Source organism: Equus caballus, chromosome 3, assembly GCF_041296265.1.
Source record: "Equus caballus isolate H_3958 breed thoroughbred chromosome 3, TB-T2T, whole genome shotgun sequence".
NCBI lineage: Eukaryota > Metazoa > Chordata > Mammalia > Perissodactyla > Equidae > Equus > Equus caballus.
The window spans coordinates 77730762-77756504 of NC_091686.1; the positions used below are offsets into that span (position 1 = coordinate 77730762).

Here is a 25743-nt window from a genome sequence, read left to right on the forward strand (position 1 = left end):
GTATGCTTAGCCGATAAAGGCTGGCCCCTGTGACCTATAGATGATTGTCCATGACACTAGAGCTGCTGTGCCCATACAACCAGAAGTGCCTGGGAGTTTACATTCCACTCTCATCCCCCAGCAAGTCTGTAGTCAATTACAAACAAGTGTGGAGTTACACAATCACAGCTCCTTCACCTCCAGGTTGGACAGCTCTAAAGTGTAATTGACACAGCAGAGCTTCCTTTGGGATCAGAGTTAATCTGAGACTTCATCCAAAATCACAACCTTGCATAGCTTCTTCCTTCTACTTACCTGCTTCCCCTTACTTTCTTACTGATTTCTTCTGAAAGCACTTCCTTAATAAATTGCTAATGCTGAATCCTTGGCTCAGAGTCCAGCTATGGGAGAATTCCATCAAGAATACTGACAGAAATGTTCTCATACATCCAACACCAAATCTATCAACCACCTTCAACAGTACCCACACATACTGTCTTCCCTCCTATTATAGTGAAAGAAGTGCCTCTATTCTCATAAAGCCAACATATCCACCCATCCTGACGCTTCTTGGTGATCGTGCTCCCGCAAATGATTATTCTCTCTCCCGCTCCTGTTCTCTCTTTCTTCTCTATTGGCTCATTCTCATCAGTAAATATACTTTAGTATTCCTTACTTTTAACAAACAAACAAATCTTCTTTCTAGATTCCAGAGATTTTCCAAGAATCTTGTGTGTTATCCTTTACTGAAAAATTTATCGAGAGTTTTCTATACTTGTAATCCCTACGTGCTCATTTTCCTAAAAGCCAGTCTATTTAGGCATAGTTTCCCCATAACTCCACAATGCCCCTGTCACTTCCAGATCCATCTTATCATACTTGACCACTCAGCAATATTCTACAGTTGACTGCTCCCTCTGTTCTTGGCTTCCATGACATAATGTTTTTACATATACCTTGATGACTGCACTTTCTGAGTCACCTATACCAGAACAACATTCTTCTTGGGTAGTTTCATTCAATAATTCACTTCAAATACTAGTAACTCTGAAATATCTATATTTAATCCTGACACAGCAGCTAGGAGATTGAAACTCCTGAAAATTGCATTTTACTAGCGTGAGTTTATAGTTCATAACTTAAAATATTAGAATAATCAGAGGGTTTTAAAGATGGGCCCTTAATGATCACGTAATCCAACCAATATTTGGATTTAAAGCCTCTTATGCATGTCTTGAAAAGGAAATCATCTCTTTTAATATTAAATACAATTTAATTTATTTATAGGTGTGCAATGTAATGCAATGAGGAATATATAGTAATGGTTAAGGAAATGGACTCTGAAGCCAGACTGCCTGTTGGAATTCTAGTTCTGGCACTAACTAGCCATGAGGTTTTGAGATGAGTTAATTCTCCTCTTACAAACCTCAAAGGGTTATTGCAAAGATTAAACTTATACATGGAAAGGACTTAGAATTATGCCTAGCACACGTTAAAGCTTGAATAAATTAACTACTCATCTTATTACTTTGCACGTAATTTCAAATAGACACAATACATAAAATCTCAAATTGATGTTTGATCAAGGGCAGCAATTACTGCTGATTTAGGGGCAGAACCAGGAGTATCGTTCTTTTATTTCAAAACCATGACTAAATTTTTACTTACAGGATGTGACTCAAAATATGATGTAAGATTTAACTTCATATAACTCACAAAATTTTACTTTAAATATCTCCAAAAAGCATCTGAAACTTGGGTTGATTAGGATTTGGAAGCTAAAAGTCTTTCAGCCTAATATTACTTATTCAAAGTTTCTCACAACAATTTTTTTAAATGAGTAAGTTTGGTCAATTTTCAAACAAATGTATATACACATAATCATTGCAATAAATAAAAATTGCAATTTAAAATAATTTGTGTCATTTTAAAGAAAGCTATGTCAGAAAAAAATATATTTCTAGTTGGTTCTGATTGGTAACCAAGACAAACTTTCAAGAGCCACGAGATTTGATATCAATGAGATTTCACACGTAGTTCACTCAGCCTTTGGAAGTAATCATCTTTTCCATTTAAGACTTAGAAGAACTATGACCTTAAATAACCACTGGGTAAAAACTGGTTTATGTATTGAAAAAAACAACCTTTATTGGAAATAAATAAAAAATGATTCAAATGCCTTTATTTACATTTGGAATCTGTGGTTCCAAACCTACTCATTCCCTGTAAAATTATTTATGAGCTGAAATTACATTAAAATTAATATATTAAAAGTAAATGAAATCATTTTAGGATACTATTTGTAAATTTCACCCATAGTGTATAAGATTCAATTTTATGAAAATTAAACAAGATACTACTAAACATATGTAGCTGTTTTTGAACGTTTTATTCAAATGTTTAATATCCGAGGAAAATAAATAGCAATTACCTTTAAAAGATGAACAAAAAATATAAAACCAGAGTAAGTTTTTTAAGATTTTTATCTCAAAATCATAACTAGATTCTTCCATTAACTTATAAAATGATGTAAGTAAAATCAATTCAAAACACTAGAATGAGTTTTACCTTGCAAAGAATTTGGAGATAAATGAATTACAGTAATTAAATATTCCCATTTTCATAAGACTTCATTAAATTTTCATTATGTAGCTATATTCTTAGTTGCATATTAATAATGGAAAATTAGACTTGATTTTTTAAAACTCTTTCTTTGTATAGAAATCTAGAATAACTTTCAGAAAAATGACATCCTTAGAATGTTCTGTCATTAATATGTTTATGGACATAATGTAGGGCAAGCCATTTTTAAGAAAAAAATTTTATAAGAGTACTATATATTCACCACACCAACTTAGAAAATTAAACATTGCAGTTGTATTAAAAACAATAAATATTTAGTCTTTTTCCTTGGTCCTGGCACGAGGCTCCAAACATCCTCGGAATCTCCTGAGTGATAACAGTGTTTTTGTATGTTAATGAGATGACTGGGGGGTGGGAGGCATGGGGATGTTGTTAAGTAATTTTTGTCGTTTAAGTTGTTAAAGTAAATTGTTTACCTAAGTAATTTTTGCTTTAGTAATTTTTGTTGACAATTAATTCTTCTGCAAATTGTTTAACCAATTTATTGTTTCTTAAATTCATGCCACTACACATTAAAGTTACTAAATATGTTCAAAATGTAACAGATTTTTATTGTTAATAAAGTATTTGGACATTTGCATTTTATAGAAGGTATATGTATTATATATAGCATAAATAGTACATATAAAATAATATACATACATAGCCACACATATCTACACATACATAAAGATATGGACATATTTATAACCAGAATATTAATTTTTTAACCAGTATATATGTTAATATCTATTAAAATAAAGGGGAAAACAGAAAATTAAAACAATCTTGTAATAATATTATATTTTTCAAGATTATACAGGTTTCTTTCCAGGTAGATGAATGTTTCTGAACTCAATGAGTACTTAGTACCTAAGAATCATGATAATTTATTGCATTACTTTAAAAGAATACATCTGTTGGATAATAAGTTAGCAGAACTCAGTCATAATTTCATCACACAAAGGATGAACTGTCTTGTCTGTTCGCTTCCTTATCTAAGACCAGCCTTCACTGGTACACCAGATCCCATTCTCCCTTGCCTACTCAAATGCAGGTATCATGCAATTTCCCCCTTTCTTGCTAGCATCAGCTAACTGTCCACTCTCACTGGCTTAAAAAGAAGAGGTTATAATTTCTCTCATGCTTAAAAACTAACCAATGAATAAAACAAAAACAAAAAACCTCCCTTGACCCAACATTTACCTCCAGCTACTACATTCCTCAGCTCTTAGTTACAGAAAATGATCTGAAAAGAGTTGTCTTTACATGTGTTTTTTTAACTCCTCTCTTCCTATTCTCCTCTCAACCCACTACAATAAGGCTTTATCAAAATAGACAAAACAGCTTTTGTCAATTACATAAGGACCTCCATGTTGCTAAATCCAGTGGTCAAGTCTAAGTCCCCATCTTAACTGAAATGCTTGATTCACCTGGCTTGCAGGATCTCTAGCTTTTTTCATATCTCACTAGCTATTCTTTCTAAATCTATTTTGCAGGCTCTACATTTCCAAGATCTCTAGAAGTTAGACTGACCTGGGGTTTCAGTCCCTGGTATTCATATTTTATGTGTATTTATATTTATGCTTAATTCCTTTATTTTATCTAGTCTCAGGGGTTAAAATAAAATCTACCTTGACCCATTCTCCTAAGATTGTAGCCAGTACCCACACTTCTACCTTCCAGGAGTGGCCAAGGGGAGGCTGTTTGTGAGAGGGGTAGACAGGGCTTAGATGTGACAGCTGGAGTGACTACAGGACTGTATGATGCCCTACATGATAACAGATGAAATTGAGGGTAGGAAGAGAAGGAAGATGGGTAGCGAGCCAGGGGCCACATCCTAGCATAGAGTTCCAAGGAGTCAAAGGATTCTAAATTCAATCCTGGTCTTCTAGGTGGTTTTCAAGGTGTATCTGTCAGAGTAACAGTTAGGATATGTTTATTTACCATTTTGACTCTAAATTTAAATCTCGAACGTTCATTATTCCAACTGCCTACTCAACATCGATATTACAATGTTTAGTAAGTCTTTCAAAGTTAAGTTAAAAAATTTAAAAACTCTCCTGATCAACCCTAATGTGTTTTTTCTAGTTTTCCACATCTCAGTAATAACAACTCACCCTTCCAGTACTCCAACCCAAAAATCTTGGAATCACACTCCACTCCTTCCTCTTATAGCCTATATAAAATAAATTAGCAAACTCTATACATTCTATCTTCAAAAAATATCCAAAATTTTAGCACTTCTCATTTATTGAATAAATTAGTGAATAACTAAAGGATAAAAATCAAGTCAAAGTTCATATGTTAAAAATTAAACAAAATATGTGAATAATACGGAACACAAATGTTAGTTACAATTATTCTCCAATTTCTTCCATTCTTATGAAAATTTGCACTTAACTATTTTGGGGCAAAAACTATAGTCTTATGAATAGTTAGTTTAGATTAATTCTGCTGTTGTGTGTACAATTACTTCAGAAATGTTGGTTTCAGAAAAATAATTCTGATTACCAAGCTTTCCCAAAGTCTGACTGCACTTTTCATGAAGGAGAAAAAGGAAATATGAGTCCAAGCCACATTTAAAGATAAAAGAGCTGCTAATTTTTATGTTTTTATTATAAAGAATTATTTTTCCCTTAGGTAGTCTTTCAGGCTTTCTCATCCTTAGACTGCAATTGACTCTCCTAAATCTGATATAAACCTAATTATTTGGGGGAAAGGTAAAACTATTATTGATCTCGAGGTACAACGCATAACGGTTCCAGTGTGCCTGTGACAGCCATCCTTCAAACTGGTTTTCTCAAATGTCAGCTCCCAGCGTATGAAGTACGCCAAATACAGTGATGCATAAAACACCTGGTTCCTAGAAAGATCATACGGGGGTTTGAACGCATTTTAAAGTAAAAGCCTGAAAAAAGAGACCAACCCTTTTACATTTCAGAACACCTAAAAACTACAGCCTAAAATGCATGATACAATGAGATCAGCAACAACAAATTGTAGAATGTACCACTTTGTAAATCCGTGGCTGAAATTAATTTTCTAAAGAAGTGATAGTTAAATGCTTTCAAATGCTGAAATTAAGTTAATCAGCAAAGGACTAACTACTACCTAAGGAAAGTCTTAACTTGTTTGAAGCAAGCTAGTAGTGTCATAACAATACACAGAGCTCCAAACAGTGTTGTTTGGAGTGCCTGTCTCTTCAAACACACCTGGATCATTTCTGATAATGTTGTGTCATATTTCCAGTGATGGTTAACCACAGACCAAGGAAATGGAAGAAGACTGGGAAAAATGAGATATCAGACAGACGCTATTCCCTTCAGAATTTTCTTAAAAGTTACTTTATCTAATTACAATGAATAAAATAAATCAATGGTTGGTTCTGACTCTTTTGAAGAACAAGTGTTGATGGTGTGTATGGGCATTGGGGAGTATATTTGACAAAAATGATTTGGTAAAACACTCTTCAGTATAGTATGTTGACCTAGTAATCTTAGTACAAGAGAGGTGGCAGCTTCTAAACAACATTTCTAAATATTTAAAATAATTAGAGATCTGTGAAATTTTCATTTGAATTTAGTAATTTTGGTGGTGAAAGGTAAACTACGAATACAATCAACTGAATGGAGATATAAGCTATTTTTTAAAAAATCTGCATGAACTATATGGATATACTGAGCTTCCCTTTTAAACTCCCATCAGTATTTCAATGTTTTTATATCACTAGCTAATATTTGAGAAGGATGAGAAACCACTAAAAGTATTTTCCTTAAAACTCAACCAGAAAGCTTTGAAGTGGATGAATATTTTTATGAAATACAATTCAGAAACAGATTTACTGTTCTCATAAAGGTTTGGACTCTTTTGGGGATATTGCTCTGACTACAATATAAAGATGACACCATTTTGAAAAGCAGGCTATATATATAAGTATACATATATGTATATGTACATATATATCCATCTTACTATATTAATATAGAGGAAAAATTAAAGCATTAAAATATTCTTATGATATTGTTGCATTTTTCAAGACTATATCAATTTGCTTTTTTGCCTTCAAGTTTTTAGAACCCAACCACCCTTAACTACGTAAAGTACTAATGTAATACTAGTCAAGCTGAATGTAGAAACACAGTCCTCAAAGTAAAAGTTTCCTTCTTAAGGAATGGAATATGTTACTATGGATACTGATAAGGTAAAACATTTTTCTGTTCATCCCTGGAGCTATTTAGAAGCCTTCTCAGATTTCCTTTAGTATGGCAGGTGTCCAAGCTCACTGAGGACATTTCTCTTTTCTTCAGAACTAACTACAGAACTTGCTATTTATTAATCAAATGAATATTTCACTCCTGGAGCCAATTCTTTCATAATAGGATAAGCTTGGCTTAAAAAAAAAAAAGGATCATATCATGCAAATTCTTAATGAGACCATATGGTAAACAAAGCCGGTCAAATTTTAATGGGATTTTAATAAGAGGTTAAGCAAATTTCACCATGGAAGACACAAACCAAAGGTAGCAGTATATTTCCACATAGAGTGGTTAAAAATAATCAAACCATCCTGTATGGGCACTAAATTATGTGCTGCATGTGTTACACATATGATTATATTTAATTATAGCAAAACTCTACAAAGTAGATACAATTATTCCCAATTCAGAAGACATACTGAGATAGAGCCATGATATAACTTTCAAGGTGATATGAATCATTACGGGACTGAATGGAAATTTAAACTGAAGTGTCTCTAACGATGAAGCTATCACTCCCCTCTACCACTACGTCTCCTTTTAGCAACTAGAGAACAGGGAAGCAGGAAGGAAAGTGGAAGTTGTTTCTTCGAACCACGTGACAATGTGCTTGCCGATCCATCACTCAGGCAAAATCTAAGTTAAGGGGAGAGACCAGAGATGGGAAAATATGACTGAGCCAAAACCAGAGACCTGGATGTATAAGTCTGTCCATGGGAAACGGCAGAGGGACAGACGCAGGAAAGGAAAGCCTAGCAGATTCCTTGTCCCTCCATACAGGCACCAACTTTCTTTCTCAGTCCGAAAAGCCTCTATAGTTTCCTTTTATTCTTCAAAGTATTTGTGATTTTATTAAATGTATTTTTCAACAATATAAAAAGTAGTTGATAACTACAGAAACAACCAATTTTTATTTTGGAGGTAAATGTCAAAGACTACTCTAAATGCTCCTCAAGAATTAACAGTTGGTTACATGTCATAACACTTGAGTGACACTATAAGTCACTTCTGTGCTGGTGACAATTCAATAATTGTTTTATTCTTGTTTACAGATATATTTTTAAAACTAGGTTAGATTTTTGCTATGATCACTATAAGCTCCAGTTTCAACTTGTCAGAAAAACAGCCAGAAAGTTCAAATGACTGGAATTACTTTTTTCCTCCAAATATAACTACCTGTTTTGATGAAAAAAGAGACAGAGGACAAGTAAGCAAACAGAAAACCAAAATGTACAGTTTAATTTTTATTACTTTTTTAGTTAAATCTGAGAACTGGTGTATCTCATTTCCTCTGTAATTATGTTACCCATAGAAATCCATTGTATTATGATTTTTTCCAGAGTATATCACTAATATAGTAATGAGCCAGCCAAATGAAAGTTCTATGCTAACATCAAAATGTGTTTATTATGATGACCATGAAATAAATTTTGAGTTAAAACATATTTAAATTATTTTAAAATACTTAAATTAATTAGGGTAAATTGGAGTCAGCCAGGCATAGTGTTGGGGAAGAAAAAGTCAGTGGAGAAACAGTAGAGATAAGACCTGAAACAAAAGAGACCACATCTAGAATGGCCAGAGTGGCACACGGATCAAGAGGATAAGAAAGGAAGGGGTAAATTGGTCAGTATGCATTGGGCCATGGGTAGGAGTCTGAATGTTTAGTATAAAAGCAACAGGAAGTCATTGAAGAGTTTTACCCAACACAGTAGTATGATAGTGAAACCAAGAATGAAGAGGTTAAAAAATCTTCCCTAGAGCAAAAACTCTGAGATAAGCTTTGCAAACTGCAGCTGTGCATACTTAACATAATCAACTGCTGTTTAAAACTGACCAGGTCTTTCTGTCCTTTCTTAGTATATAAGTGAGTTATCTTCCCCAGGAAGTCAAGGTCCAGATGTCAAGATTCAGCTTCACATGGCTAAACACAGGCTGAAGATGAAAACTAACCAGAAAAGTCCAGATAGTCAAGGGAAAAGAAATTCAGTCTTCAAGGCCAAACACAGGATGGTGGGAAGGTGTCAACCAGCAAGGACACATGCTCCCCCTCACCTATCTGAAACCTCAGCACATGCTCCCCTTTCCCCACCTAAAACCCCAGATAAAAACCTCTACCTTTTTCCCTTCGAAGAGGTGGATCTGAGTTCCAACTCCCATCTCCTCATCTGGCTGCCTATCAATAATAAACCTCTTTCCTTGCCATGCACCTGATGTTTCCAGTTTTTGGCCCTCCTGTGTGACAGGTAAACGAACCTGTTTTTCTTCAGTAACAATCAGATTTAAACTTTTTAAGGGTTCACTCTAGCTGATGAAGGCAGGATCAAGAAGAAATATAGGGAAAGAAGTTAAGAGACCACTGCAGTGGTTCTGCAGAAGATGGCAGTGGCTTAAAATGGTGGCAGTGGATATGAGCAGAAGCAAATGCATTTTAGATAGAAGAAATATCTATGTGTGAAAGAACATGTATAATAAAAACAATAAATATTTGATATATGAATGAAGAAATTGTTTTAGAGAGACAATGACTTCCAAAAGGCCTTGTATGGCTTTTTCTTAATAAACTGAATGAGGTGGACTGCGTTGTTCACCACTTCATAAAAATACAAAAGACAAAAGCAAGGAAACATTATTAACTTTTATTCCCTTCTCATGTACTCAGAAAAAGACTTTCCAGATAAATGATATTTATCCCTTTAAAATACATACTCTCATATCACACATACGATTTAAAAATAAATATTATACAGATCCTTATTTTTGTTAAAAATAAAAAGGATGCCAGGGGCTGGCCCCGTGGCTGAGCGGTTAAGTTCGCACGCTCTGCTGCAGGCGGCCCAGTGTTTCGTTGGTTCGAATCCTGGGCGCGGACATGGCACTGCTCATCAAACCACGCTGAGGCAGCGTCCCGCATGCCACAACTAGAAGGACCCACAACGGAGAATGTACAACTATGTACCGGGGGGCTTTGGGGAGAAAAATGAAAAAGTAAAATCTTTAAAAAAAAAAAGATGCCAGATTTTGTGTTTTCCTTAATGTTCAAAATCATTACTAACTTTGTTAAAAATTTTTCTTTCTTTATCAATTATTCCCTGCTGATTTCTTTACAAGCACTCCTTAAATAGGTAATATAGTATATTTTAAATAAAATGTCCTTCAGATTCTGGAAAGTTCTAAGGAATACTTTCTCAAGTTTCTTTCTTATCATCTCTATTCAACATGCCCCTGTATCCTGCAAATGACCATCTTCCCTACTTCACAGAGTAGAGTAGGCAGAAATACCCCAATATAATGTCCTACCCTGGTTCCATCAACATATCTAGATCACACCTAATATTTCTTTCATCCAGTATCAGTGGAAAAGTGTCCTTCATTGAATCTAATGGAGTGGAATTGCTCTACCACTGTTCTGGAACTCATTCCCTACATTTCCTCAGGTCACAACTATAACAATGATTCCCTTTCCTATATTTCTAACCTATCACTGGTTCTTTCCCATCAGCATATTCATATCCATGTTCTTCCATCTTAAAACCACACTTTATACCCTTTCTAACAACTAGCCAATTTCTCTCCTTGCCTTACAGACCTTTTTAAAAAGCATCATCAAAGGCTGTTTATCTTCCTCTGCTCATTTGATGGTTGCGCCTGTTTCATTTTTACACCCATTTTAAAGAGGACAGGAAGGCTCAGTAAGGTTACGTAAACTTTCCAAAGGCTATAAAGTTTAAAGCAGTTTAGAGAGAATTCAAATCAAGATATTCTCATTTAAGGCTTTACTTTGCTTTGTAATTTAAAGCTTTATGTCATCAATGTCACTAAATGTAATTATTGGCTTTTGTGTGCTTGTTTTTCTAAACCTTAATATCATAAAGATTCCTCCCATATTACTTAACATATGAATAATGAGAGAACAAATTGATCTTTCAAAATATGTGATAGTAGTACTAAGTACAAGACCTTTTTCCTGATTTTTAACCTGGTAAAAGCTACTACATAAATATCAAAGTGTTATTCACTTCTTTCTGATAGTACTTTAAAAACATAAAAAATAAATAAAGTATTACTTGCATTTTGTTTTATACTATAGAATGGTAGATACAAAGATGTTGTAATTTATACTAAAGTGAGTAAAAGTACAATATGATGAAGAAAATATATTTTATGTGCCTTTTTAATTTATCCAAATACAATTTCATCAGGAACAAACAGTTCAAGGAACTAACACTACATTTTGGAAGAGAAGTCTAATTGTACATGACTCCACAATATACTGAGTATTATCTCAACTAAGTAATATTAGGAACTACAAAAGACTATTACTTTCAGTAGGTAATTCCTAGTTTGCTCCATTAGATTATTATTTTTTCTAATTCCATAGCTATCCTTTTAAATTAACTAAGACAGATGATTCCTTCAATAAAATTAACCATTTAATGTTACTACACTTTTGTCACTAAAGTCTTTAATGTATTAATTTATCCTGTAAACATTCATTGAGGGCCTACTATGGGCAAGGAACTATGTCAGGCAGTAAATGTAGAAAGATGGAAAATGGGTGACAGAGCTGACATCTGAGGTAGTTCAAGGAGAATGTCAGCAGCACATGAAAGTCAAGGTGACCTCATGAAACTTCTGAAAGTACGTTTATTTAAACGCAAATATTTAACCAAGTTAACGCATAGCATAGGCAAATTATATACAAATACAATTAAATACATAACATATATTAAGGACCAAAGTATATCTCCACATTACTATCTTTCTCAAATGTCACAGCCTCTAAGGGAACAAGATAGATTCTTTGGTTATACTGAGGAACTCTATTTCTTTTTCAGAAAATGTAAATCAGTTTCTTTTCTGTGTATATAAAGGAAGCACTATTGGTGTGGAAAGCAAATGTGAATATTTTCATCTCTCTGAATGGCTAAGTTTCTCTGAGCATAGAAAAGTAGAATTTGGGTTAAAAGACAAATCTGGGAAGTTAAAAGATAACTGAATAGATAGTGAGAGACTTCTGGAGGGATTTACCACCCACGGCAACATTTCAAAGGGGGGTAAAGCCTAAAGCCATATATTTATATTCCAAAGGATTTTACATTAGGGAGTTGAAGTCTCTCTTCTTCTCTCAGGAGAGGAGGAGGGCAGCTGTATAACAATTCTGTTATAAACACCCAGATTAATAATTTCAGGATTCCTTTCTTGTGGTATAAAACCCCCCTTTTGGTACTTGCAGTTGCCACTATCTGGCTCTCTTCACATTCCTCTGAACAGGGTGTGGGGATCAGAATTGGCCACCCCAAAACATGTCTCTTTGGCTTGATTATTTTTAAGAACAAAGATTCTGCAAGAAACTTTGACCTTCCCCCTGACTGCCTAAAACAATTTAAGATAGAAGGCCTGTTCCAGGAAGAAGCTAATACCATAAGATAACTATAGTATAGTGTAAAATAGATGTGATAGACAGAAAGGCACCAGCAAACCCACTTTTATCAAAGTTCAGTCACACTGTCTATAGATGGCCCAGCAAAGACATGTTTATCAAACATTTGCATTTCCATCTCCATTAAATTGCCTTCCTCCCCTTTGAAGTCCCAAAACTCTACCCGCAACATCCTCTTGTGTCTTTGGCTGAAGATGGTATTTAAGGTGGTGGCTTCAGCCATTCTGGTAAGTTACTCAGTTTTTCTGGGTTTCTCCTATGTATACATGTTATTAAACTTTGTTTGATTTTCTCCTGTTATCCTGTCCAATGTCAATTTAATTCTTAGATCAGCTGAAAGGACCTAGAGGGTAGAAGAATTATCTTCCTCCCCTACAGGGAACATGGAATGTTTGGAATTGATGTGGTTATTACTCTAAGAAATAAGAGTTCAGCCAGATCCAGAAGCTTTGTAATTGCTTTCAGGAGAAAAGAAATAAATGTATATTCAAACCTTAGTATGTTCTAAATCAGAGTTTGGGGGAAAAAGTTTCTTTGAAGACAGAGCTTCATTATACTTATTTTCAAGCTGATCAAGTCACCTCAACAGTCAATAAATGATGTTATTCAGCAAAGACAACACACTGATCTTTAACATTTTGTCATAAGATTTCAATACAATTAAAAGTAAGGATAGTTTAAAGTACAAAAGTAAGGCAGCCTAAAGAAAACAAAAAGAAAAATCACTTACTTGATATTATCAAGACAGCCCGATTCAGGTTTCAGAATGGCAGTATGATGAAACATTTTATATAAAGCAATCCCAAGGAAGATGACATTAAGCTGGAATATAAAAGGTATTGTTATATAGCATAGCTGCAGTAGAAAAAAAGTAAGTCTATTCTCCATAACAAATGAGTTGTTTTGGGAAATTAGCTCTCACTATACTTTTAAAGGGATTGATTCATAGATGATTGCCTAGTATTTTAGTAAAGGCAAGAAGTCAGTTTGGGGAATTGGGATACCAATGAGTTATAAAGCACTGTGAGGGCAAATACACCCAAATACAAAATCAGCAGCAGTGGGAAAGATACTGTGGAAATTGCAGAACAACTCAAAGCCAAGCATACCTTTAAAAAAACCCACAATAATTATTCTAGGTGTGTAATTATTTCCACCCTCTGCACATGGCCCTAATTTATCATTAAGGGATATATTTTCAAATGCTACAATACAAAAACAAAAATATTAAAATCAATATATTTTTGAATAGCTACATCAAAAGGATTATAAAATGCTGGTTAAATTTTGATGTTAAAATAAACTAGGATTTAAGGAGAGGTAACCACCAATGAGATTGTTATATTACAGAGAGAGCATATGACTTAAAACAAAACAAAAAAACACTCCAGTGTAAATCTTGTATATTACATGTATGTAAACTGAAGTGAAATCACATATTGAATTGCCATTTATCACCTGATTTGTTTATATATTTCAGAACTTGGGACTGGTGGGGACCAGGAACGTCCAATTCTAAGGCCCACTGAAGTTCTCTCAAGGATACAGGTCTACAATCCTTTATCAAATCCAAAAACTCTGAAAGTGAAAGTTTTAAAACATTCATTGAGTAGCCAAAAAGCCTAACCAGAACTGAACCATTTGGTGGGGAAACCTGATTGTCATGGACATAAGGCTCCTCATATCTTTATTCTATTTGCTCTTACTTTTCCTATTTTTTCCTGCTGAATTATTACTGTGTTTGGTTTCAGAGTCCTGCCTAGTCCCTACTGTGAGTGTCGGTTGATATGTTTGATTTTGGGCAACTGCTTATTCCCCACGAGGGACACTACATAATATGCAGTACATGTACATGTTACCTTTCTAAAGTCTGGAAAATTTCTGAACTTCAAAATATACCTGGCCCACAGGATTTCAGAGAATGAACGGTAGACCTACATTTTATTCAAAATCAAGTGGCTATTTTATTCAAAAAATGGATAGCAACTTTGTATTTTAAAATGATAGGTATGTTAATGATACCAACAATTATATCTAAATTAGGATAAATAAATCAGATTTGAAATCAAGATATTATGCATCTACAAATAAAAAAGAATGACTACAGAATGTTTGTTTGTGCCTGTCTAAAGTGACCTCCTTCTAAATCTAAAATTTTTCAATATACACAATATAAAACAAAACTGGAAGGAACAGGAAGGTACTTTGCAGGAAAAGCATCCCAATTTCTGTTTCCATTCATAATTCAAATTATCCAAATGAAAAAGAAAGGAAATGTATTGTTGTCAAACTTGAAGTCACCATTGTCCAAAAACCTATAAAACCAAATGGATTATGTTGGATTAGGCTCCTGAGGAGCTATAGCACTGCATAAACTCTTGCAAATGCATGTTTTCTTTTCCCAACGGTTTTGATTAAGTATTTTACAATATAAAAGTAGACTATAATGAGTGTCTAATTGCCTGAGTTATGTAGGGTCAAATAAGTACATGCATTCCTCAAATTAATCTATGTAAACTAAAGATAGCCAGTACAGGGATAGTGAAAGTTTTATTTCTTGACCTGGGAAACACATAGTTAATTAGGAGTTCTTACCATAATTATCAAGGTCGCTGGTCCTATAAAACTCCAAATGAAGTAGGTGTCAAGTCGGAGCCAACATCTGCAATGAAACACAAGGGAGAGAAGGCCTTCAAGGACTGGTATGGGACATACATCAAGAGTGAGTGAGTGACAGAGAAGAATGTGAGCTGCAGTGCATTCCACTGGGAGACAGGAAATATTACATTGCTTGTTCATTTAAATGCTGAATTATGTGCCCAATTTCTGACAGCACTATTGATGGAGTAAGATAATTACCCCCGGAGGAAGCAGGAAAAAAATGGCACTGGGCCTATTTGCGAAGGCCCTTTGAGTCTGTCACAGAAACCTTAAAAAAAAGTAAAGGAAAGAACGAAAAAGCCATACGCATAGCCATTAAATCGAGTAGCTTTAAGCTATCCTTTTCTCTCCAATTATGGTGCTACATAACCTGTCTATCAGCTGTCAGGGAAAGTGACATTTTCCTGTCAAGAAGATCTGAGGAAATTCAGTACAAAGAAGAAATAAATTTGGTATCAGAAGATTGAAATTTAATTAGGTTGGGCAGCCAACCTTTGAGAGTTCCTGAGTCTTAAAAAGTGCATTGTTACTGCTAGTGCTTCTGGGCTTGCAAATGATCCTTAGCATCCCATGAAGTTGATTCATGACCCAAAAGTAAATTATTAATCACTTAATTTCAGCTACATTTAATACTCCCCCAATTTTTAAAGCCCCTGGGAAATTACATTTTCATTCTTCAGGATGACAGGAAGACAAAATGGAAGTGACTAGTTATGAGAAAGATTAATGTAAATTTTGAACAAATTACATTTGATGTTAAAAATCATATCTTGAATTATTTGCCATTTTGCTATATTTGAGGCATAATTAAAAAAGAAAACATCTCCAGTGGAAAATATTCGAGAGTGGTTTGCTAAGTAGTCTAAACCTGCAAATCCTAAGTAGCTAAATGTTTCCGTCATTATGAAAATGTTACTTAAACCTCAGCAATAATGGAATACCAGAAAAGCTGCTAAGGAAAGAATTTATAAATGTCCATCAAAAGAGGAAGGGATAAATAAAATGTTTTCTTTTCATATGATGAAATGTTATAAAACAGTTAAAAGCAAGGAAGTAGTCTACAGATGTCAATAAGATAGATCACAAAAACAAAGTTAAGTGAAAGAGCAAAGTGAAGAATATATACCACATACCTTTTAACATATATATATATAATATACAGTATTATTTTTAGTATGTGATTGATATATATTTATATGAACATATAGTATTATTATATAATATATATTTTTAAGTGTGTGATTAATATATTGGTATATATATATTTCAATTACTTAAAATAATATACTATATTTATGATAGAAATATATACATGTAATTTTTTTTAAATGGAAAGGGGAACAAAAATCACCAACCTCATGTTAGTGGTTGCCTTTTACATGAATGCAGAGAGGACTAGAAGTGGACCAAAGGGGCTTTAGCCATACATCTTATTTTAATAATTACTGAAAGCAATGTGCCAAAATACTAACAGTTTTAACATCTGTGTCATGGAGGCAGTGATGTTTATTTTATTTATTTTTTCACTTTCTTGTAACTTGAAATTTTTTTTAAAAAGATTAAAGGCTAGATTTTTAAGCCAAAAGAACAAAAACCAAGAAGCAAAGAAACCCAATTCTCTGAAAAAAATCAATTTCAAAACAACAAAATCTGGCCTCCTTCTAATGTGTTAAATACATATAAACTAACTTAAATAGAAATATAATACTTGTACTCCAGTAAGAAACTGACTACAAGTTCGTATTTTCATACAGATAATTTCTCATTATTCAAAATAAACATATAATCCCATTTGAAACAAGGGTGTTAGGGAAGCAATTAATCGTTAAACTATTAGCCATTAGTTTGAATAATTAGTTATCTTTCTATTGTGCCGTTGTTCAAAAAAATTTGGTCATGAAAAATAAGAGTGTGATGTTGCCAATAAACAGAAACAAACCAAAGAACTCGAGGTTGAACTATGAACATTGTCTTCATTCTGCTAGTTTGTTACCACCCTAATAAAGGAATGTGTTTGGGCAGGGGGTGGTGGGGTACCAGAGCAGGGGAAATGTTCACAGGTCTCTCTGGCTTCTCAACAAAAACTATATTTTCCCTCAAGACAAAAACGGTAAAGGACAAAGCATGGACATTTCCCCAGATTAGAACCCACTCAGCCCCCTTCCTCCCAACCCCACGGAGGACAAGAAAGTTGCTGAAATTATAACAACATGATACAATACTAATAACACATTTAAAATCAACTGTTAATAGTACAGTCCCTGTCATTTTGTAGGTCAAACAAGTTCTCGAGAGCTAATCTGAGAACTAAAACACATTTTTAGCAAATTCTTTTTAAAGGAAAATGTGCTTCAAGAACTTCTAAAAGATGTTATTCTACAGGCTAACGACTTCTTAAAGAAATAATTTTAGTTATATTGTTACAGCGTATCTTGGACTAAGTATGGAATTTTAAAATTTTAAATTATATCACCAAATGTTTTGTTAAAATAAAATAACGTCATTAAATGTTAGCCTTACAATGCTTTACCTTTTTGAAAACAGTCTCAGCTTAGCAAATGCTTTATTTGCAAATAAATGTGCTTTTGGCATAGTGATCTCTAAATGTGGACATGAAATTACTTTGAAAGTTATTATTTTTATTCCTTAAGAAAATTCTTCAATATCTCTTTGGTACAATAAATTTAAATTCCCTTCAGAATTGAACAGTGAAAGAGGCAATATGAAACACTTAAAATGTACTGAGTAAATCATCCCTCCATGAGGGCCTCCTGGGCTTGACTATCTTCTGGAAGGCAGTGTGGCAAGAATCCTTTTTCTAATTTGATTGCCATATGGCCACACCTGCTGTTGTTTTTGGCCACATGCTGAATTTCTCAAGGCTTTCTGTATTTCCCATTTTTCTATATTTCCCATCTTTCCCATTAACTACCTTAAAAGTTTGCATGATTCCCGCCCTGAATTCCATGTGTCAATGCTGAAACAATTCACTCTGGCATTAAGGTGAAGGAGTGTATATTACATGTATATTATGTTACGTGGGGTGTGTATTGCATGCCTAGGCACATATGTTGCACTTTATAGCATTCTATAAGCCTAGGTGATTCAATGCCGCTTGGATACAATGCAAAACCACTGGTTAAGGCGAGACCGGGCTAGATTAGTAAAACAAATACTGCAGGAACAACTTACTGCGCTAAGAAAAATAAAGTCCAGTCTGCAAATGGCCAGATAGACCTGCTACTGAAGAATAAGATTTATCTGAAAATTGCTTTTATCTACCAAGCAACATTTAATTTGTGAAATCACTAATTTTAATAGGCCATTCTTGTTTAATTTCTAAGTTATGCCAATTTCTTTTTTAAAAAGAAATTCTGTCACATGCATAAAACTGTAAGTTATGTTTATAGTAGTACTGTAACAAGAGATGACCTGCAGTTGAAAAAGCAAGTGTATTCTGACCATACTACACGTTTATTTGAAGCAATACTGAAAAATCTTATGATACCGGATATATTCTGGAATTCAGAGGAGCACTTGTCATATAACAAAACCTTGACTTTTTCACTTATCTAATATAAAAATGTCATTAAAATTCTTTTTGTAGCATTTTTTACAAATTATAACAGCAGCAGGTATTGTTATATATGTGATGAAGACTTACTGCATTAATACAAGTTTATTGGTTGAATACTCTAAAGAATACTCTTGTGCTAATGATAAGAATAAATTATTACTCTTTTTCAGAATTATTCTCTTCCAAAATATAGGAAACATCATTACAAATTAAATAATAAAGATGTGGATATCTGGATCAGTCTTCCATAAAAATGTCAATTACCAATCCAACAAGTACCACCATCATGTTTAATCAGAAAAGAGAAAAATAAAATAACGAACTAAATTAATTTCTCAAAACAGGACCATAGAAAATCATACTTCTAAAGTTTACTCTCTTCTAATATTAAACTACTCATCATTTTATTATCATTAGTCATTTTAAAAGCACATGATTCTGTATTTAGAAAAATGGTAAGGCCAGTTGTGCAACATATATAAATATCACATGAAACATGTTTTAAAATGCTTTTAGAACCAGTAACACTATCAGAGTGTAGTTTTTATTCAAAGTTAGCATGTTTAATATATTGACCTTAAAATACTTTAGGATACATTCTGTTTTGTTGCCTGTTTAATATACTCTTATCAAAGTAGACATCTGACTATTAACAAGTTTTTCGAAGTACTATAAATTAGCAAGGGTATTTGCTTAATTTTTTCAGGACCCTAAATGATAGACAAAATCCTTGGTTATTATTAGAACATGAAATTTATAAGGCTTCGTTCTATCAGGTTGTTTACAAGAGTTTGTAAACTATGTACTCTTCTTTTCCCTGCACCATATTTGTACTACATATATCTCTATATTTGTACTACATATATCTGGCAAGCTTGACAGAGAAAAGAAGGAATAACGAGAATTGGGGCAAGAAAGAAGGAAGAGAAGAGGAAAAGAGACAGATACAAACGTGAAGTATAATAAGCTCACTAGGTAATATATCTAAAAATTTCTTTAATGCCATTTTGATCACAGGACACTCATGCATCTAATCTTGAAACATTTTGTGACCAAGTGCATGAACTGGAAAAAAGGTTGACAGAGTAATACAGGAATGGAGTGCGATCAGTAGTAGTCAAGACTAGCATTTGTGATTTAGCTACAGTTTTGAACATTAGAATTCCACACTGGCTCTAATACATCAAATACAGGTTATGTTGTCTTCATGTTCTCAATGCTATTTTTTTTAAATAAGGGTTTCACTATTTCTTCAGTAAAATACATTCTACTTTTTTTTTCTTTTTGCTGAGGAAGATTCACCCTAAGCTAACATCTGTTGCCAATCTTCCTCTTTTTTTGCTTGAGGAAGAGTAGCCCTGAGCTAACATCTGTGCCAATCTTCCTATATTTTGTATGTTGGTCACCACCACAGCATGACTGACTAGTGGTGTAGGTCTGCGCCTGGGATCTGAACCCACGAACCCCAGCTGCCAAAGTGGAGCATGCCAAACTTAACCACCATGCTACGGGGCCAGCCCCATCCTACATTTTTATGGTGGACCACAGTGGTAAGAATAGCGCTGTTATAATTTATTAATATTAAATGTTGGAATAATTCCAATGGTCCCATGTTGTTTAAATTAACAGGAGGCAGTAGCATTAAGAACTGTGATCACTACTCTTATAAATGGATGATTTTAATACAATTCATTTTATAATTAAAACAATGTTGCTAATCATAAAGTTTGTATTCCTTCATTTGTATCAGCCAAATAATAGTACCAGTATTAATAATAGCTCTAACTTAATAAATGTTTATGTATGCCACTTTATATACATAGATACTTAAATTTTTATACATATATATGCACACACATATACATATGTATATACTCAAACACACAGTCACAAACACATAGTTTCAAACTTTGCAATAATCTTGCAAGGTACTTATATAATAACCCCCACATGACAGATTAGAAAGTGAAACTCAGGGAAAATAAGTGACTTGCCCACAGCCACATGGCTAATAATTAGTTCAACCTGAATTTCATTCCAGTCTACTTAACTCCAAAGTCCCTGGGGCCACAATGTGTTTCTCAAAGAGAATAAAGATAAAAGTTATAAAATAAATAAAAGCTATAGCTTTGTGGACAGTCATAAATTCTCAAGGAATAGATGAAAAATTTATATGCTGTACTTAAAGCCCAGATTGCTGAAGCATGTCTCAAGCAAAAATATTATATCTTTCTAAATATAAGGTCATCTCTTGATAAGTTAGCAAAAATTTTAGTTAGTAAACAGATTTATTGCAATATAATTTATATACTGTAAATCATCCATTTAAAGTGTACAAGTCAATAGTTTTTAGTATATTTAAAAGTTTCAAAATCATTACCATAATCTAACTTTAGAATATTTTCACGGCATTACAATGAAACCTTGTGCCCATCTACAGTCACTCTCCATTGTCTCTACCATATTCACTCCTAAGGGCTTCCCCACTCTCTTCCCAGTCCTAGCAACCACTATACTTTTTGTCTCTAAAGATTTGCCTATTCTGAACATTTCAAATAAATGGCATCATACAATGTGCAGTCTTTTGTGACTGGATTCTTCCACTTAACATAATGTTTTTAAGGTATATTCACTTCGTAGCATGTATCAATGCTTCATTCATTTTCACTTCCACATAATAATCCATCATATAGATATACAGTAATGTGTCATTTAATGATAGGGACTCGTTCTGAGAATTTTGTCCTGTGAACATCACAGTGTGTACCGAACGTCAGGAACAAAATTTGCCGCCTCAAAATGTGTCTCTTTAAATGAGGATTATCTTAGGTTGATTACTTTTAAGAAACAAAGGACTCAAAGTTTTTCTAGTTACCTCCCCTTTAGCTGTCTAAAAGAATTCAGATAAAACACCTGTCTCAGGAAGCGAGCTATCACCTTAGCATAACATGAACTAAGTGGTACACAGGGGGTAACCTAGAAAAGCCTGTTTGTTGGGCTCCCCTCTGCGTTGTTCTGTTTCTGTGTGGCCAAAGACTTGTTTTCCAAAAGTTTGCTCCTTTTCACCTACCTGTGAATTACCTTCCTTCCCTGTGAAGTCCCTGACTCTCCCCACCTCTACATCTTCTTTTGTCTTTAGCTGAGGATGGGTATTTAAGCTGAGAGATTTGCCCATTTTAGTGAGTTACTCAGTTTTCCTGGGTTTCTCCCATGTATGCATCTTATTAAACTTTTGTTTGTTTTTTTCCTGTTAATTTGTCTCATGTCAATTTAACTCTTAGACCAGCCAGAAGAACCTAGAAGGGTAGAGGGAAATTTCTTCCTCCCCTACAATACTTACACAAACCTCAATGGTACAGCCTGCTACACGCCTAGGCTATACATTACAGGACCCTGTCACATACGTGGTCCATCATTGACAGAAATGTTGTCATGTGGCACATGACTGTACCGTATTTTATTTATCTTTTCATCAGTTGATGGATATTGGGTGTTTCCACTTTTTGGCTAATATAACAATGCTGCTATATACAAGTTTTTGAGTAAATCTATGTTTTCATTTTTCTTAGGTAAATACCTAGGAGTGGAATGGCTGCTATGACATGATATGATATGATATGATATGATATGGTATGATACTATATCATACCAGCATATGATAACTATATTTAACATTTTGAAGATCTGTCAAATTGTTTTCCAAAGTAGCTAGCTGCACCATTTTATACTGCCACCAGCAAAATATGAAGACTCTAATTTTTCCACATCCTCACCAACGTGTTAATATCTGTCTTTTTAATTGCAACCTTCTAGTGGGTGAAGTTATGATATAAAGTGATCTCCAGATGTGGAAGTTATCATATTTCCTTGGTTCCAATAAGAACTCATGTTTAACATTCAACTTTAAGGCCAACATTTAATCACATTTGATAATAACAAGAGAGCAGTCCTGATGTTCTTTGATATACTTTCGGTATGGCTAACTCCTTAACAGAAAAATTACTCTCAGCCCAAAATTCCTACATATGGTGATAATTTTTCTGTGCAATCATAGGGTTCCTGGGTAATAAAATGATGACACAATAAGACCTCAATCTCCAGTACACGTAAAATATACACATACATGTGAAAAATGCTCTTGGCCTTTAATAAAATAACATGTAAATATACACAGCACTCCCCACATACATATTGAATGATTATCTTGATATATTAATGAGAAACACTTCATTATCTGTACTATTTCCCACTGGTCATGTTAGAGTCCAATAAACCTGGAGATAATATGTTCAACAAGGTAAATGCTTCATGTCAATGAAATGTTACAAGAAACAACATTTTACAACATCATATGATAATATGCTTAGAGAAACACTCCAAATGAATATAGAATTTTCTATCAGTGAGTTGAAGAGCTAAGAAATTGTGAAATGTACTACATAAACCTGTGCATATAATTTGCAGATACTGTCCAGTTCAATGTTCCTTTGCTAGGATCTTTCTTGAATAATTCCGTAATTTGGTATTTTTAAAAGTCAATAATCACTTTTCTACCCAAATGATTATGCTACTTAGATAATGAAATGAAAATAAAGAAATTTGGGGGCTTTAACTGGCAGAGGGAAAATGACCTCTTTTAGAGCTGTTCTTAAACTAGTGCGCTACGGAGACAAATCTAAGACTTAATAGATGATTTATAATAATTTTCAGATCATAAAATTTTATTTCAATTATTTTTAAGAGCTTGGCTATCGATTCTAGTACTCAAGGATATTCTGATCTATTATAAATGTTCATGACCTAAGCTACATCTTCCAGAAATCCCTTACCAATTTTCAAGCCCATCTTGAACTCTTAGGTGATTCTTGGGCTGTACTTCCTCCCAGTACCCTCCATCCTCCTGGAACGTACTTCCAATCCTTTTCCAATCTATCCATCATGCTAACGATGGCTTCTGTCATTGTGTACTTAGATTGTGAGGAAAGCGCTATAAACTATAAATTTGAGTTTTTTCTTTAAATAAAAATGAACTGTTCAGTTTGCATTTTCGGTAATATTGAGGTAATTAAAGTTTAAATGAACTGATTAGTTTCAGGTCATAAAATCAAAGTATTTAGCACTGAATTTCCAAATCAGTCCTGTTTGAATTATCGTTAAGTCAATGCCAGCCTTTATCTTCTGACAGTAGCACACTGGCTGGCTGTGCTAAATATCCATATGAATAGCAGGATAAGAGAAACTAAGAGAAGATATGAAAACAGAGACAAAATGGAATAAATGCCCATTGTTAACACTGCAATTTAGACCTGTGTTCCACTAGCTGAGAGTTATTTTTTTTTAAAAATGACTGTATTGGTCTTTTAATTGGATTTTTTAAATGTCTAATTATAGTACTAAACGTAATTCTAAGTACTTTCTCGAGAATAATGTCAGTACAGATAAAAAGATTTCATAAACATCAGAAAATAATAAGATTCTCTTACAAGCATTGCAAATTGATGGCAAAATAAGCAAACTTCTCAAAATCAAATTATGTATGCTTTGTGTGTGAGTATGTGTTTTGTACATAATAATCAACTCAACAGCCCTAATAACATTTCATAGAAAAACACACGCTAATCCAGCAGCCAGATGGAATATGATAGTTACATCTATCTGTACCAAAATAACATTTATTTAACCTACAAAAACAATTTTATCTCCTACCATTAATATGATTCTCTATTTTTTGGAAATGTAAACTATCACCATTATTATTAAAGGTTTCAGAAATCAAACCTCATCGTCAGTATAATAAAATACAATTAAGTATATTAAGAAGAGAGAAAAGGAAGAAATGTCTACTATTTGGATTATTGTAACATATATTCAATGGTTTTATTCTAGATGTACTCTAAGTGATTGAGACTGAGGAGTAAAAATTTAATAGTAATAAAGTTCCAAAAATAAGTGACAGAGACTTGCCAGACACAAAAATTTTCAATTTTTGTATTGAGCTTAATAAGATTTATTAAAAATGGCTGACAAAATGTCTCTGAATTCTGGCTAATTCCAGTTTATTTAAGACTGTGAACTATATATATTAGTATTAAAATAAAATCAATGTAGCACATTAGAAGGTAATACTGGCAAAAAAGAAAAGAAAAAAAGAAAAGAAAAAAGAAAAAGACTCCCAAAACTTGAGATAGTAGACTTACATGAAAACAAAGAATCAAATGATAAGCACGGAGAGGGAAATGCCATTTGAAATAAAATAAAAGCAACAAACACAGTAACAAAAACTGGAACATCAAAGATTTGCTAATAAGGAACAAGATATATAATTCTATATGCAGAAATCCTTACAAGATATATAATTTATATGCAGAAATCCTTCAAGTTGTATAAAAATTCGTTGCTTATATTTTTCTTAGAAGATATCTTGATGAAAGTCCTGATGGAAACGTGACCCGTTCATTTCAGCTTCTCAAGTAAATACAAATGACTGAATAATATTTCTTTTTTTCAACATGGGCTCCTTCAAAGGGCCAAATAGCACTGTATAGATATTGGGTTGGATGAATTCCCAAAGGGTAGAAGTTAAACATTTTTTTCACGTATTCTGAAAGTCTGTCTGTGGACAATTTATTTTAAAATGTACAAACGCGACTCTAAATGCTTTCTGCCTGCCTGTGACAGAATTTTAATGCAATTTTCCCTATCCTTTTCTCTCCCTCTTTCATCTACCCTCCCCTTTCTCTATATCTGTTTTGTTTCTCTCTGTTAGGAAAAATCATAATTGCGAAACTGAACTATCATTAAGGCTTGTTTTAAATCAGTGCCTGGGCAATAAATTAGCCTCTATTCCCACACAGTACTAACGACAGTAAAGGAGAGCTTCCAGTTATGGTGCAGGAAATTCAAACAACGATGGCCAAAGCTTTAACAAAGTCACAAGAGACCACATATTATTGATTCTAAGAAAAGATGGATTCCTACTATCCAGAAAATGACATTTGTGTCAAAATAAATGACTAAAACACAAAGCAAATAAGTTGAGTCATTTCAGTAACAGGAAAATCTGCAAATATCTAAAGAGGAAAATATCAACATAAAACAAAAATAAATGCAAATGAAGAACTGCAAGAGAGCAAAACTGAGCTACTTCAGAACAATATTTGAAGTCATATAAGGTCACAAATAATGGTAACATCCAATTTAAT

At 33.6% G+C, this 25743-nt stretch overlaps 1 protein-coding gene across 50 annotated transcripts in view; it reads right to left on the bottom strand.

Annotated features, from left to right (window-relative positions):
* The window catches only part of ADGRL3 (adhesion G protein-coupled receptor L3), an 801265-nt gene that overhangs the window by 91376 nt on the left and 684146 nt on the right, over nt 1-25743 (bottom strand). For all 50 annotated transcript variants that reach the window (XM_070262457.1, XM_070262459.1, XM_070262461.1 and 47 more), the window contains 2 exons: nt 14899-14965; nt 13034-13125 (listed from right to left, as the gene is read on the bottom strand). In XM_070262457.1, coding sequence (XP_070118558.1) covers nt 13034-13125; nt 14899-14965 — 159 coding nt within the window. The remainder of the gene's footprint in view (nt 1-13033; nt 13126-14898; nt 14966-25743) is intronic.